Here is a 17,267-nt window from a genome sequence, read left to right as displayed (position 1 = left end):
GGCGCGCGCATGCCGACGGCGCCGGGTAATTCGCTTCGTGGAGGAGGTGGGCTTCTGACTCGTGCTCAGAACGGCGGCCGAAGCCGTTGGCCGCAGCCCCATTGCCGGGCAACCGTTCACCCATCGACAGCGTGCACGCGGTGGCTAGACGGGGAGAGAGGGGAAGAGAGGGCGTCAGCGGCGAGAGAGGATGGTGCTGCGGGCGGGTGCGTCCACCGGCCAGGGAGGGGGGCGGCTTTTATAGCGTCGGAGGGCCGCAAACGTGTGTACGCGTGGGCAGGAGGGGGCGTGTCGCCGCTCTGCCCGCCCGGGAGGAATCAATAGAAGGCTGACCGGCGGCAGCCTTGGCATGGATTCCCCGCGGGAAACCAAGGCGATGAGGACGACGTTGCGTGGGGGTCGCTGACTCGGCGGGCCCTCCGTTCCTTTGCGCGAAAATTAATTCCCCCGGCGCCCCTGGGCGTCCCATGCGCCGGGTTCGGTCTGAATCCGCCGGCGCCAGTTTCTGCCCGATCCGACGAAAATTGGGCTTCTGGGGACGCGGTTGGACCATTTTTTCGGCGTCGGCCCTAAAAAATGGCCCGGGGGGCTCTTGGGGACGCGGCTGTATTTGCTCTAATAAGTCCAACCCTCCCAAGGCTATTATGTATATACCCAAATGTTTTATAGGCAAATTAAGGTTTTCATACTTTCACGGGGCCATGAAATTAACATCACAATAATTTCAAATATCAATTAAGTGGTCACTCATGTATATCTAATTGTCGTAGTTTTACGTGGAGGTTGTTCGTGGCTTCATGCATTACATATACAAAATTTATTTTGACAACATATTTAAATAGCTTCAGCTTGCTATCCCTTTCTACCGGATTCACGTCATCGTTGACCTTTTTTTGTTGTGATATTATAAGCGTGATTTATCATTCCTATGTACAATCTTATAAATCAAATAATGCAGAATCAAGTCTTAGTGATCTTCAAATCTTATCACGGTCCCCAAGGTTCTGTAAGAAAAAAAATCCAAGTGGACAACCAAAAAGGCAGCAGACTCAATAAAAGTGATCTATTTTATAGATGTAAGGCTAGAAGCGGCACGGATCAATGTGGGAATCTACCATTTATCTGAGAGGATATAGAAGGTGTACCGGTTTGTTGCCGCTATTAATTAATTTGTGCAACTTTATACCTAGGCAAGCATTAAATCAGGTTCAAAATTAGGGGAAGAAATTTGTAATTGTTTCTGCTATGCTCATTGGTTTTAGACTTTGAGGAATTAGGAAACTTAATGTGTGCTATCATCGTGAAATGTGCAAACGGTTTCAGTCTTCTTTGTAAGAAGGTAATTTGAGTTAGCCATTTCTAGGTGCTTCATTTGGTTTGTTCTTTCTAAATGGCAGCTCTGAAATTTAACAAATCGGTACACCGTTTTTGATTCTGTTTTTTTTTTTTTTAATTTTTCCTTCTATGAAGGTAAATTTCTATCTGCTTCATTTGATTTGTTCGTCTGTCAACACTAAAATTTGATAAATTAGTAAATCATAAAAACCAGTTTTTTAAAAGAAAAAATATTTATCTAAAGGTGGAACCAAAATCATGTGCACAAATGTATAGGGAAAACTTTGTAATTAATTTAATGTTTTTGTTTGTTTCCTCACATGGTTAATTTGGAATCCACACACCTTTTATTTTTGGCATTAGAATGATTTCTGCATGGATGGAAACACCACCATCGTTAGCATCACCAAGAATGACAGTTTAGAATTATTGCATGGATACATATGGGTCAGTTCCAATTGCTCCTGCTCAAACCCCTTCTCTTTTTATTATTCTTTCTTATTGTTGCATTTCAAGACTAAAATAAATATTTGAAGAGGATGCATGACGCTGATTCACTTCCTATGGCCAATGTTGGTTGCTACCTCAATTATCGCGTTGATAACACCGTTGTTGTCAGATTTGCTCGCTCTATACGGCACGCTTCATAGTTGATCACTTTTGCAGTCTCATTGTTCTATATAAATAGGATTTTTATGTGGTGGGATTGGGTGGACACTTTATAGTGCTATTGGTTGTAAACTGCGTTCAGCAGATCCCATTAGATCAACCCAAGTCGAGCTTATTTAGTTTACGTTTGTCTTCTGACTCAAGGGCGGGAACCAAATCATAGATATTTTCATGCATTTTTAACAAAGGTGGTTGCATGTGGTATGTTCTACACACACACACACACACACACACAGCTTGTGCACATTCCTTCTTAGCGTACGCTCCGGCCAGTTCGATCCAACCGGCCAGAATACGCGCTAACTTAGCATACACATTTCAGAGGCATTATACACAACCGACGCAATACTGGTCAACTCGCTTTGCCAGTTCCCATTTCTTCATGAAAAATAATTACTACATTCTGGTCCATGCGTTACTCTTAGCAGTAATACATTTACCATGCATTAGGATTGAAGCATCTGTAATTCGTTCGTTGGTAAAACAATTTACTCCTTTTTACTGCTAGCAATTAATGAGCATGTAGTAATTTGTTACTACATAATAGAATGAAGTAATGCGTTAAGAGAGCAGGGTCGTGTATGTTTCAACAATAGGCACATGCAGTAATGCGTTACTACATAGGAGCCTAGTTTTACTACGTTTACCATGCACGCCAGGATTGAAGCATCTCTGACTAGCCACAGTAGAGAGTAACTTAGACTAGTAACATACATATGTTATTAGTCTATGTTACTACCTACAATGAGTAGTAACATATGTGTAGTGTCATGCAACACTTCATTTATTAGGTTATAGACTCATCTAGTCTTGGTATGTGTGATGTTACTCATAGGACTAGTAACTAGCTATGGGACGCGGAGGAATTGATCCCGGGCACCAGTGATCCCGGATGAACAGTAAAATCCGAAAAAATAGTAAAAAAATTCAAAAAAATCTGAATTTTTTTGTCAAGAAACTTTGATGTTTTTTCTACATGCGTGCCAATTTTCGTGATGAAATGACATTTGTGGAGGTGTCAGCAAAAAAAACAAAATCATGCTCCAAAAAAACTGTTTTTGGAAGCATTTTGGAGCATCGATTTTGTTTTTTTTTTGCTGAGACCTGCATGAATGTCATTTTGTCATGAAAATTTGTACGCATGTGAAAAATATGTCAATTTTGTTGCCAAAAAAATTCAGATTTTTTTGAACTTTTTAAATATTTTTTTGTTTGTACTGTAGCAAAGGGTGCCTGTGAGCTCGAGCTCACAATAGCACTTTCGCTAGCTATGTTACTACATGCCTCTCTTTCTTTATTAATTGTTTGCCACATCATCTATTTTATCTAGATATGTTACTCCCACTATGGGTAGTCTAATTTGTTCGTTGGTAAAACAATTTGTTTCATTATTACCATCCACTCCACCATTTTTACTGCTAACAATTAGTAGCATGTAGTAATTCATTACTACATAATGGAATGGATTTACTATGTTTACCAGGCCAAGGAATCGAACCATCTTATTGCTTGGTAAACAATTATCATCCATTACCATCTCTTCTATCTATTCCCTTCGTCCCAAAATTCTTGTCTTAAATTTGTCTAAATATGAATGTATCTAGTTAAGTTTTAGTGTTAGATACATCCATATCTAGATAAATCTAAGACAAGAATTTTGAGACGGAGGGAGTATATTACTACAAACAATTAATGACCTATGAATCAGGACGTCGGGCGACAGGTTACTACCTTCCATGCACATCTCTCCGCCCCGTAGCCTACGAAAGGATGGGCAGTGAACTGTTGCATGCGACCAGTAAAAAAATTAATTATGTTACTGTGTTTTGCATGATTCGTTACTACTAGTAAAAGAAAATGATTGTGGGCGGTGAACTGCTGCATGCGGCCAGTAACCAAATTAATTGTGTTACTATCTCTTACATGGTTGATTACTATGTGTACTTTGAGTCACTCATATAGTAGTAAAGTAAAATGGTGGCGAGCCGGTGAACCACTGTATGCATCTAGTAAAAAATTAAAGCAGTTACTATATTTTCAAGGTTTATTACCATGTTTAGTTCCGTGATGCATATAGTAAAGGAAGATGTTGGCGATGCAATTATCTGTTGCACGCATCCAGTAACAAACTTAAACCAGTTACTATATTTTCTAGGTTTGATTACCATGTGAACATTGCTGCAGCTAGTAACCAAATTAAATCTTTAAATTTGAGCGTAACTAGGAAAGAGATTGCAGTAATGGAAAACCCGGTGCATGCTTCTAGTAAATTTTGTAAAAATTTAGTTACTACGTTTTACAGGGATTTTAGTAGGAGGCATTAGGATGAATAGCTAGTGTGAGCGTGGTGGGTTTGGTGCATAGTGACAGTAAAAATAATAATTCTATTACTATGTTTGTGAAGGATTTTACTAGGAATAATTAATTGAATAGCTAGTAAGTGGTGGGAATGAGTATTGATGCATGCAGTTGGCAAAGTATTTTATTTCTTACTATATTTGCCAGGGATTTTACTACAAGTTATTACGGTGAATAAGTAGCACGGGGCGGGGTGGGGTACTGTGCATGCATTCGGTAACGAATTTATTCATTTGACTATGTTTGACAAGGATTTTACTAGAAGGCATCACGTAAATAGCTTGTACGGCTTGACATGGAGAGAGGTACATGCACCCGGTAACAAATTTAATCTCGTTACTTTTTTGTGTGAAGGATTTTACTAGGAGGTGGAAAATGATTAGTTGGTTCGGTTGAGTGGCACTGGCTGGAGCGTAGGATTAGCGCTTTTGCGCTCAGGCTCACTTTAGCGCCACCGTATATATAAGTGGACTTGTAACGAGGGTAATATCAAAAGTGTTTTGAACAATATTTGTTCCGACAAAAGTTTTCTATTGAGATTGTCCAATACATAGGACTTGAATCTTAAGAATTATTATTTTTATCACTATTATTAACTTAAAGGGAAAGTTTCCTCTGAGTCAAGCATTTTGGAAAACACATTTCAGCTCATGAGTTCATATGTGTTTCCGGCCCATGAAGTAATCAAATACACATTTGTGTTTGATATTCGTTTTGAATTCTTTAAGATTAATTGCATGTGCTGCAATCGTAGTTTTTTTTTCCTCTGCTTTGTTAGTCATGTGAATAAAAATATTATCCGAACATATGACGACGCAACTAATTTATTGGAAGAATTTGGTGGTATCGCTAGATTCTTTTGACCATAGTTGATATTTTACCTAACATAACTTCACGGTGGCTATAGAACCAAGTAATTTGAAATTTCATGTTTTTGGAGTCTATATAAAAATAAAATTATTTTACAAAGCACAACAAATTAAAGATGGTGCCCTCACAAATGCTAGTTCCAAAGAATGGTAAAATATTCAATACGAAATATAGGTTATGACATAAAATTTATACCATTATTTCAAATATAAATTCGATAATATATTTTTTATGACATAATCCATGTTTTATTGGTCAATTTGAGATTTCTTTTTATAAAATTGTCAACTTGAGGATCTAAAAATACGTGAATGGCTTGAAGAGGGGGAGGGGGGGGGGGTGAAGTATATGTATATTCCACGTATGTAGAACAATTACTCACCAGGGCTCCGTAGGATGCACATCCATGCAATCGATAGAATAAAAAAATTCTTCTTCTTTGCACGGAGTATTCACCACTAGCTGATATAATGACATAATTAATAATTAAATAATACTTAATAAAATCTAGCTAATAAGATAGCAACATATGCATGCATGGCATATACTCACAGCTAGATCATCATCCTCGGGGGCGACGACGACCGCTGTCAACGTCGTCCGGTGTAGCTCCCACCCAAGCTCATGGAATGCCGCCTTTAATTCATATTGAGAGGGCGAACCAGGGTACACTGATAATGCTGATAGCTGAAGTGCGAGTTTGTCGGGATCATTGCACCCTGTGAGCCAGAACAGTACCTCCAACTCGTCCGTGCCTGAGGGAAGCTCCTCTTCCGCCTGCCTTACTACTGGGGTAACGGAAGTGCACATTCCAGGTACAATGCCTACCAAGTCACCCGAGTATCTATCCGGAACTCCAGGTACGAGCATACAGAAGACAAAACAATCTGTCTTGGTGGTCGTGGTCAAGTGGCAACGCATCTCCTTGTTTGGCACGAAGGGAAACCTGAGCTCCAGCGGGTACACATCGAGTACCTCATTTCCAGGGACAACAGTGGGGGTGACCTGCGTTTATACATCTTGGTTGACTGGGGAATGTATCGGGTGAACCGGGGCAATTTGTGCTACCGGTGCACCGGACTCCGTTGCACACTCAAAAATGTTCGAAAAAAAATTAGTGCATTGACACAACATCAATATAAGTTGTCACAAAAATTTGAATCAAAATTCAAAACATCACTCAAGATACAAAAATGACAAATTTGACATAAATATGCTAATGGGCCAAAACTGAAGCCCAACCTGTGTTATGTACTATTCAGTGTCAAATTTATCATTTTGTATCTCGAGCAATGTTTCAAATTTTGGTTTGAATTTTTATGACAACATACATTGATGTTGTGCCAATGCCGTAAAATTTTATGGATTTTTTTTAAACATTTTTGAATGTGTAACGGGGGATCGGTGCACCGGCAGCACCGATTGCCCCGGTGCACTAGATACATTCCCTGGTTGACTGCGCGGCCAGGGATGCATGTGTGAAGTGTGAACTGAACGTGAAGAATTCTTAAACAGCTCGCCCAGGTCAATCTTAATTACATACCTGGTTCATGGAGGACCATGGAACCATGCTCTCCAGCTCGTCCAGGTCACGGATTACTTCACGTGCGGTGGGTCTTTCGCGTTTGTCAGGGTCGGTGCACTTTCGAGCGATTTCAATGCACCTCCTCATTCGTGGACAGTCCATGTCTAATAATTTATCCCACTGCAAATCAGGTTTAAACATGACGGAATGATGGTAGCACTTTCCCAAATAGTACGACATCAAGAAAATATGCCATATTCACTTTCACTTGACCACTATATATACCGATGGAGGGAGTAGTATCTTACCACGGTTTCATAGGTAAAAATACTGATGTGACACCATATTTAATGAGGATAGATGGTAGAGCAACCATATCTCATAACTTTTCTCTCAAAAGACACTAAATGAGGGTTACCTTAAATACAAAACTAAAGTAGTAAGAAGGATTATCAAAGCTAAAAAGCTTGGTCCCACTTGACTTGTTTTAGTAAAATAGTTTCTCACAATACACAGGGTGTGGACTAAATATTTTAAAAATGTGATAGAAGTTGTTAGAAAGTCACAACCAGGTGGTCAAAAATAAAATTTACTACAAATTTGTATATAACTGTAGTATGAATAAGTAAAATTTTGACATAGTTAAAAAAAGCCAACTAGAAGGCAAAGTTAAATCATCCTTACATTGTCAAGATTTGCTTTGCTGATCCCTGTTAATAATTCTATGGTAATAATACCAAAAGCGTAAATGTCAGACTTAAATGATATTTCTCCTTTGTCTATGATTTCTGGTGCAATATACCGCCTGCATCGGTAGTGTGTTAGTTCATTTCAAGTATCACTGCATGAAAAAAGCTAATGACCAGGGATTGTCAGGAGACCGCCTTAACTTACGGTGTTCCAAGTATGTTTTGTGTAATAATAGATTGTCCTTGATCTAGGCATCTTGACAAACCAAAATCTGTAACTTTTGGCTTCATATCAGCATCCAACAAAACATTTTCAGGTTTCAAATCCAAGTGATTAATGTATTTCTCATGCAGATAGTGCAGCCCTTGACAAATCCCTACAATCATTTGGTAGCGTACATGCCAATCGTCTCCATGATGTCTCTCTGCAAAAGCAAGCACAAGATTCTTTATTCCTGTCCACATGTCTTGCAACATAAATTGATCAAGATAATCTCCACGATTTTTTTATCAAGCTTGAGAAGAGGTCATGTGTCATCTAGTATTCATGACACCACAAGTATGAATCAAATGTATTGCTTTCTCCCGGGATTCCCCTCCCCCACCCCCCATATTTACTACTACCCTACCCACCATCATCCCCATACAGATGACTAGTGGTTGATATTCACTTTCTTTTGGTATACCGCCTAAAGATGAGGTCGCTCCTCTCCTGAGCACTGCGCTGCTGCTACGATCTTCCCCATCCCAACTTGCGGCGTGCACCGCAGGTCGGGATAGTAGGCCTCTGAAACCACACCTTTTGAGTCCTGTACGGGAGAAGGGTGATAAGATTTTTGGGGAGCGCTCAGCGCGACTACCGACTTCTTCATCACGGACACCCCGGACTCCGACGACTACTTCGCCAACGACGACTTCTTCCCCGACGTCGACAACCTCCTCGACGACATGGCTGGAAAGGACACCGACCCCAAGACCGGTGCATCTGCTCCCGTTCCGTACGTTCCCATACTCTTTCTGTTAGAGGTTCTGTCACAACTTCTTATTCTAGTGTCTATTCTAGATGTGTTCGGTTCTAATTCATATATACATATGCTATTTACCTTCTCTCTATCGAATTGCATGACTTGTTTTATCTCTGCTATATTAGTCATGCTTTATCTAGTATTTCTGTCAATAAAATCATTCGATAAATTGCTCATATTTACAACAATCCAAAAACCTTATTATAGGCAATTTACCCCGAGTGGTTTTGTTGCTTCCATGAGACCTACTATGTTTGAGGGTATCCACTATAAGAGGTGGTGCGTGGTAGCAGTCTTATAGTTTCAAAAAATGAGTTGCTATGACGCCACTCTTGGCAAATCTGAAGGAGAGCTTGATGCTCAACAGGCACAAGCTTTTCAGAAAATGGATACTCTGTTTAAGGCTGCTCTCTTGAGTGTTCTTGGTGAGAACATAGTTGATGCTTATGCGTCAATTGATAATGGAAAAGATATGTGGGGTGCACTCGAGGCCAAGTTTGGGGTCTCGGATGCTGACACTGAGCTGTACATCATGGAGCAATTATATGATTACAGGATGACTGACGAGCGCTCCGTGGTTGAGCAAGCTCATGAGATACAGTCATTTGCTAGAGAACTTGAGCACTTCAGTTGTATGCTACCGGACAAGTTTGTTGCCGGAGGTATCATCACTAAGCTTCCTCCTTCGTGGAGGAACTTTGCTACCTTACTGAAGCATAAGAGACAGGAGTTTTCCGTCCCGGATCTCATTGGCACTCTTGATGTGGAAGAAAAGGTGAGAGCAAAGTACACACGTGCTCGACGTATTGAGGGAGGATCTAGTGCCAATCTGGTACAGAAGAAGAACTTCCAGTCCCACAAGTTCAAGAACAAGGGCAAGTTTGATGGTAAAGCAAAGTTTGATGGGAAGAACAAGGCTATGCAACACACGAACTTCAAAAAGAAGAATGACAAGAATAAAGGTGTTTGTCATGTGTGTGGGGATCCTTATCATTGGGCTCCTAGTTGCCCTAATCGCTATGATAAGCGTCATCCTGGGAAAGGCGGCAAGACCGCTAATGTTGTCATTGGAGACACTGAAATGAAGGATGTTGGGTATGGTATATTTCCCACTATTCTTTCAGTATGTCATTCTCCTGATTGGTTGATTGACACGGGTGCTAATGTGCATCTATGCGGTGATATTTCCATGTTTTCGTCTTATCAGACCGCGGGGACTTCAATCGTGCTGATGGGCAACAGTTCAAGTGCTTCTGTTCGTGGTGTTGGCACGGTCGATCTGAAGTTTACTTCGGGGAAGATCGTGCAGCTGGAGAACGTGGATTATGTCCCCTCCGTCAATAAAAATCTTGTTAGCGGATCTCTTCTGTGTAGAGATGGCTATAAGCTTGTCTTTGAGTCGAATAAATTTGTAATATTCAAGTATGGAACCTTTGTTGGTAAAGGCTATGAGTCAGGAGGCCTATTTCATTTATCCTTGACAGACGTTTGCAATAAAGTTGTTAATCATGTTTGCAACAATAGTGAATCAAATGTGTGGCATTCACGTCTTTGTCATGTTAACTTTGGTTGCATGTCGCGACTAGCGAAGTTGAACTTAATCCCTACTTTCACCACTGTCAAGGGATCTAAGTGTCAAGTTTGTGTGCAAGCTAAGCAACCTCGTATGTCTCACACGACTGCGGAAACGAGAAATCTTGCACCACTAGAGCTCATACATTCATATCTATGTGAAATGAATGGTGTTTTGACAAAAGGTGGAAAGAAATATTTCATGACGTTAATTGACGACTCCACTAGATACTATCGTGTGTATCTTCTAAAATCTAAGGATGAGGCTTTGAACTTTTTCAAGATCTATAAAGCTAAAGTGGAAAACCAACTTGATCAGAAAATCAAGAGGCTTAGGTCCGACCGTGGTGGAGAGTATTTTTCCAATGAATTTGATGCTTTTTGTGCAGAACATGGTATAATCCATGAGAGGACGCCTCCCTATTGACCTCAGTCAAATGGGGTGGCAGAAAGAAAGAACCGTACTCTAACAGATTTGGTTAACGCCATGTTAGACACATCAGGTCTCTCCAAGGCATGGTGGGGGGAGGCGATATTGACTGCATGCCACGTCCTAAACCGAGTTCCCACAAGGAATAAAGAGATAACTCCATTCGAGGAATGGGAGAAGAAAAGATTAAAACTCTCTTATCTACCAACCTGGGGTTGTTTGGTGAAAGTCAACGTGCCAATTCCAAAGAAGCGCAAGCTTGGACCAAAGACTGTGGATTGTGTTTTCCTGGGATATGCTTTTCATAGCATTGGTTATAGATTCTTGGTTGTAAAATCTGAGGTACCTAACATGCATGTCGGTACGATCATGGAGTCGAATGATGCGACTTTCTCTGAAGATATCTTTCCCATGAAGGATATGACTACCTCATCTAATCAGGATATGCCTAGTTCATCGAATCAGAAACCAGTTACAACTATCGAACCTGCCATTTCGATGGAACACTTTGAAAGTCCTGTGGAGGAGAACAATGAAGTTCCTACTAGGAGCAAGACACAGAGGAATGCAAAGTCCTTTGGTGATGATTTTCTTGTGTATCTCCTAGATGACACTCCCAGATCTATTTTAGAGGCCTATGCATCTGAAGATGCTGACTACTGGAAGGAAGTGGTTCGTAGGGAGATGGATTCTATCTTGGCAAATGAAACTTGGGAGATAACTGATCGTCCTTATGGGTGCAAACCTATAGGATGCAAATGGGTATTCAAGAAGAAACTTAGGCCTGATGGTACTCCCTGTTCAAGAATTCATCCGATTAACCAGTTAACTTGCCGATTAATCCCTACTCGTAGGGTCATCGAGTAGCCGATAAACCGATAAATCGTCCGATTAATTGATTAAATGGCCGATTAACTTGCGGATTAGCATATTAATCCCCTACTCGCTAGCCAACCGAGCAGTTACCAGTTAACGATTTCCTCAACAATGATGGTACTATTGAAAAGTCCAAGGCTCTGCTCGTGGCTAAGGGTTATACCCAAAAGGAAGGTGAAGACTTCTTTGATACTTACTCATCTGTGGCTCGACTGACCACTATTCGAGTTCTACTTTCACTAGCTGCCTCACATGGTCTTCTCGTTCATCAAATGGATGTTAAGACTGCTTTCCTAAATGGAGAGTTGGACAAGGAAATTTATATGGAACAACCAGATGGATTTGTACTAGATGGTCAGGAAGGAAAAGTGTGCAAGTTGTTGAAGTCTTTGTATGGACTCAAGCAAGCACCCAAATAGTGGCATGAGAAGTTTGAAAGAACTTTAAGGAGGGAGTTATCCTTGACCTCACATTGTTGTAAACCAAGCTGACAAATGTGTGTACTATCGCCATGGTGGAGGCGAGTTATCCTTGACCCCACCATGGTGATAGTACACACATTTGTCAGCTGCTGGCTTTGTTGTAAACCAAGCTGACAAATGTGTGTACTATCACCATGGTGGGGGCGAGGGAGTTATCCTTTGCTTGTATGTTGACGATATATTGATTTTCGGAACAAATCTGAATGTTATTAAGGAGGTCAAGGATTTCCTATCTCGTTGTTTTGAGATGAAGGATTTATGAGTGGTTGATGTCATTCTGAACATCAAGTTGTTGAGAGACGATGATGGTGGGATTACATTGCTTCAATCTCACTATGTGGAAACGATCTTGAGTCGCTTTGGCTATAGTGACTGCAAGCCCTCTCCAACACCATATGATGCTAGTGTGCTGCTTCGAAAGAATCGAAGAATTGCTAGAGATCAATTGAAGTATTCTCGGATTATTGGCTCGCTCATGTACTTAGCCAGTGCTAGAAGACCTGACATCTCTTTTGCTTTTAGCAAACTAAGTTGGTTTGTCTCAAAACCAAGAGATGTGCATTGGAAAGCTCTAGAGAGAGTCTTACATTATTTGAAAGGCACTGCGAATTATGGAATTCACTACACTGGGCACCCAAAGGTGCTTGAAGCATATAGTGACTCAAACTGGATCTCAAATGCTGATGAGATAAAGGCCACGAGCGGATATGTATTCACTCATGGAGGTGGCGCTGTTTTTTGGAAGTCTTGCAAGCAGACCATCTTAACGAGGTCAACAATGGAAACAGAACTCACAACACTAGATACAGCTACGGTCGAAGCAGATTGGCTTCATCGGCTCTTGAATGACTTGTCGGTTGTTGAGAAACCTGTAACGGGTGTCCTTATGAACTATGACAATCAAACTGTGATCACGAAAGTGAGCAGCTCAAAGGATAACATGAAGTCATCAAGACACGTTCAAAGAAGGTTAAAGTCTATCAGGAAAATGAAAAACCCCAGAGTTATTGCATTGGATTATATCCAAACGTCTAAGAATCTGGCAGATTCTTTTACTAAGGGTCTATCACGTAATGTGATAGATAATGCATCTAGGGAGATGGGTATGAGACCTACAATATGAGTTGTTCACAGTGGTAACCTATTCTTTGTGATCGAAGATCCCGTGAATTAGATGTGGAAGACAAGCTATTGGTCAACTGAGAGGAGAGTATCCTTACTATTAATACCACTCCATGAAGATGCAATACTCTCCTAATCTGCATGGCAGATTGATTTATATCCTAATATGTTCTAAGTGGCTCATTGAAGCAGAGATGTCGTCCTGCAAAACATCTTTTGAAGAACGCACCTATATGAGTCTGATTGTTAAACGTCGCAATCTATGAGAGTCAGGTTCTCTCTAGTAAACTCATGAAAGGCCTCGGAGTATGACGCATAAGCTCCACCGGCGGGGAAGACCCACGGTAGCCACGTATCGGTCAAGGCTTTATGTGAAGCTAGATTCACAGAAAACTTGCAGTTCAAGGCATAGTTCACTGTCCAAGTTGCTTACTAGTGTAGCATAGAGTTCTAGGTGGAAATTCAACTTAACAATTTCCACTGTAGTACCGGTATATAAAACAGTGTTTTGGAACCAAAGGCAAATTTTGTGTGCCTCTGGGATCTGGTGGGGGATTGCTGAAATTTTGTCTATTTTGGGCCTAGCCCAATAGCAGTTTAAGAAATTCCTAATAAATCCTAGAGGCCCACGCAGCCCATTCATGCAAGGCAAGAGGTGGAACTAAAGTTTAGTCCCATATTGCTTGTTTAGAGGGAGTTGGACCTCTTTATAAGGGAGGCTCTTTCTCCACATGTATGAGGATGAGAACAAGAGGGACATCCACGCGCGCTCCTCCTCCGTCGCCCGCCTCGCCACGTCTCGTCACGACGCGCCGCGAGTTGCGGGAATGAGCCGAGCCGATGTCTAAATTTTTGCCACGCATGACGGGTATATGAAAGGTCAAGCGGGAGCTGAAACGTTTTTCTGTAGTGGACACTGAATCCGAACAGCTCGCCTCTTCGGCTGAAGTCTGTTCACTTCGTCTCCCTCTGTTGCTTCACCTCCCGTCGTCTCCCTCTGTTGCTTCACCTGCCGTCGCAGCCTGTTCGCCTCCTTCTCCTGTGCCTATATAAGAGAGGTCGCTCCTCTTGAGAGAGACACAGTAGGCCTCTGAAACCACACCTTTTGAGTCCTGTACGAAAGAAGGGTGATAAGGTTTTTGGGGAGCGCTCAGCGCGACTACTGACTTCTTCGTCACGGACGCCCCGGACTTCGACGTCGACAACCTCCTCGACGACATGGCTGGCGAGGACACCGACCCGAAGACCGGTGCATCTGCTCCCGTTCCATACGTTCTCATACTCTTTCGGTTAGAGGCTCTGTCACAACTTCTTGTTCTAGTGTCTGTTCTAGATGTGTTCGGATCTAGTTCATATATACATATGCTATTTACCTTCTCTATCTCGAACTGCATGACTTGTTTTATCTCTGCTATATTAGTCATGCTTTATCTAGTATTTCTGTCAATAAAATCATTCGGTAAATTGCTCATATTTCCAACAGAATGTGAGGGCTGCTGGGGCTGCACTGCTATATAGTTCTTGAGGAACATAGACAAATGCATGCATTTTCTCCACCTGGGACAACCTATCACCTCTCACGATCCACTCTTCTATGATCGTTGGTCGCTAATTTCTTTCATTTTACCTATAGAAAGTACCATCGATGAGTTGCTACAAGGAGGCCGTCAGTGGTAACATTCAACTAACAGGCCGTTCTGACGGGCTTGTCATAGAGAGGATTAACATTGAGAGGAATAGGACGGAGGTCTACTATTGGTGACCCTTGTTGTCGACTCCTAGCTAGCGCTGGGATCTTTTCCACTGACATGTTCAAGTTGGTTTGCAGAATTGATCACTCTCCATTTATGGTGGGGGCACTTTTTAGTGCTGTTCGGATCACCACTCATAGTAAGTTACTTACGAGTCCATTGATCACCATATCAAGGTTTCAGCAAAAATTTCTGTAATGGTATTTTTAATTAATCTCTAGTTCTTACTCTTCTCATGTTGTTTATTTTTGTTACTGTAGTTGTTCAGTCCATGGGTTAATACACGTCTAGATCATGAGACATCATAAGGAGTAGATAGATGTGCTTTGGTGAACCCTTGGTCGATATTATGTGCTACTTATAGTCGCATGTCTAGCAATAATGATGGGATGTTATCGTGTATGCTAGTGTTTTAGATGACATGGGCAACCATACAGAATAATTACCACACGAAGTTTAACTTCAGAGCACATTTCTGGTTCGGTCTTTTGGCCTTAATAATTTCATTGAGTTGTGCACAACATACTATCATAAAGGGGGAATTGAGTCATGGCTACACAGACTAGTGAGATATAATGACATAGTTAAGGAAGCCACATATTGAATTAGGCCCAAATCCTAGATACCACATTTTCCTTCTTTAGTACCCACACCTAATACCTCCAGTTATCTTGTAACAACAAAGATAGAGTTTAATCCTATTTGATTGTGTGTGTGCACGCGCGCGCGCGTGCGTGCGTGCATGTGTGCGTGTGTGCGTGCGACTCTTAGAGTGAACGATGCTACTCGATCGCACGTCTGAAGTCGCCGGATGCACAACATGCTAATATCGGTGGATCAAAATTGGCACAACTATTTTCCATATGCTTAGAATAGAATAGAAGAACATGTCAACTGGTACCCTCCATACCTTGTTTCAAATAGTGTTGAATGTTTCCATTAGGAACATACTCAAAGCAGATCAACTTTTTCTGTATCTCTGCCATTATATGTTTTTCATTGATTTCAAGCAACTCCCCCTGCGTTTCTGAACAATAACCCAGAATTCTTACTATATTTATGTGCTTTGCCTTTTTTAAACACGTGATCTCATCCAGGAATTTCCTATCAGGCAAAGCATGCGGATTGGAGAGCTTCTTCACAGCAACCTCCCCATTTCGTAGATATCCCTGTTTTGCTCACGGTATTATCATCAGCCCAGGAATTTTGCTTTACTAGTTTCATAAGTGAAAAATTATTATCTGGGAGATAGTCGAGAAGAAATCATACCTTGTAAACAACTCCAAACCCACCACGGCCAATTTCGTTCGAAAAATTCTCCGTAATAATTTCGAGAAGTCCATATGATAGTTTGATCGGCTTTGCACTTGCATCACTAAATACGCGCTCCAAGGCTTCCATTTCTGCTATATTATTCATTCTACAATATAAAGCAAACCTTTCCATGTAAGGAAAAATACAATGCAAAACATAAATTTCAAAAGACTGTATAGAAACTGAGAGACCGATTAATTTTTCAATAACCATTCAACAAAGATTTGGATTGCGCACTTCTAGCATGGAAGAACTGCATGGTCATAGGTAGCTTCTAGGTTGTCGAAAAATGGAGGGGCAAGAAGATAGTGGATTGACAAACACTACTAGGAAAAGGCTTACTAATGGCGCACCAGTTTTGCCTACTAATGGCGCACTACTGGTGCGCCATTAGTGCCACTAGTATTTTTTACTAATGGCGCACCACTGATGCGCCATTAGTATCTGGTATACTAATGGCGCACCACTGGTGCGCCATTAGTATAGGCCACGGTGCGCCATTAGTGTAGGCCGCTGGTGCGCCATTAGTATAGGCCACGGTGCGCCATTAGTATTTTTGAATTTTGAAGGCGGGAAAATAGTAGTGGCGCACCGTCTAACCCCCACCGTGCGCCATTGCTATTTTTGAATTTTGAATTTGGATCTGGATCGCGATTTTTTTGCCCATTTTTTGCTCGTGTTTTTGCACGATATTATTTCAAATTTTGTTCCCGTTTTTGGATCTTGTACGTTCTTTTGCCGTGTTCTGTTGCCGGAGAGGAGTTTGCCGGAGAGGAGTTCGCCGGAGAGGAGGAGGAGGAGGTGACCGCAGAGGCGCTCGCCTACGTCGCCGGAGAGGAGGAGGACGTCGCCGGAGAGGAGTTCACCGGAGCATCGGAGAGGAGGAAGGAGAAACCATGAGGGGATGGGAGGAGAGGAGGGAGGAGGAGCTCACCGGAGAGGAGGGAGAAGAAACCGTGAGGGGAGGGGAGGGGAGGAGACGAGAGGAGAGGAGGGAGGAGGAGGTCGCCGGAGAGGAGGAGGAGGAGGAGGTGGCCGGAGAGGAGGAGGGTCGTATGGTCGAAGAGAGAAGGGAAGATGGAGTGGAGGAGTGGAGGAGAGGTGGAGTGGAGGACAGGTGGAGTGGAGGAGAAGAATGAAGAGGTAAGGAGGAGAGGACACGCCCAGCCATATATACAACATAGTAATGGCGCACCGTGGGCAGGTGCGCCATTACTTTTTTTTTTGAATTTTAAAGGCGGGAAGATAC

At 41.9% G+C, this 17,267-nt stretch overlaps 1 protein-coding gene across 1 annotated transcript in view; it reads right to left on the bottom strand.

Moving 5' to 3' along the window:
- The window catches only part of LOC119326310, a 29,284-nt gene that overhangs the window by 4,902 nt on the left and 7,115 nt on the right, over positions 1-17,267 (bottom strand). The window contains exons 2-8 of the mRNA XM_037599989.1: positions 15,974-16,124; positions 15,615-15,873; positions 7,652-7,871; positions 7,442-7,562; positions 6,776-6,937; positions 5,785-6,237; positions 5,615-5,694 (exon numbers count right to left, since the gene is read on the bottom strand). Of these exons, the coding sequence (XP_037455886.1) occupies positions 5,615-5,694; positions 5,785-6,237; positions 6,776-6,937; positions 7,442-7,562; positions 7,652-7,871; positions 15,615-15,873; positions 15,974-16,123 (1,445 nt within the window). The 5' untranslated portion in view covers position 16,124. The remainder of the gene's footprint in view (positions 1-5,614; positions 5,695-5,784; positions 6,238-6,775; positions 6,938-7,441; positions 7,563-7,651; positions 7,872-15,614; positions 15,874-15,973; positions 16,125-17,267) is intronic.

This window comes from Triticum dicoccoides, chromosome 6B (assembly GCF_002162155.2).
Source record: "Triticum dicoccoides isolate Atlit2015 ecotype Zavitan chromosome 6B, WEW_v2.0, whole genome shotgun sequence".
NCBI classification, from domain to species: domain Eukaryota; kingdom Viridiplantae; phylum Streptophyta; class Magnoliopsida; order Poales; family Poaceae; genus Triticum; species Triticum dicoccoides.
This window is presented reverse-complemented; position numbering and strand designations above follow the sequence as displayed.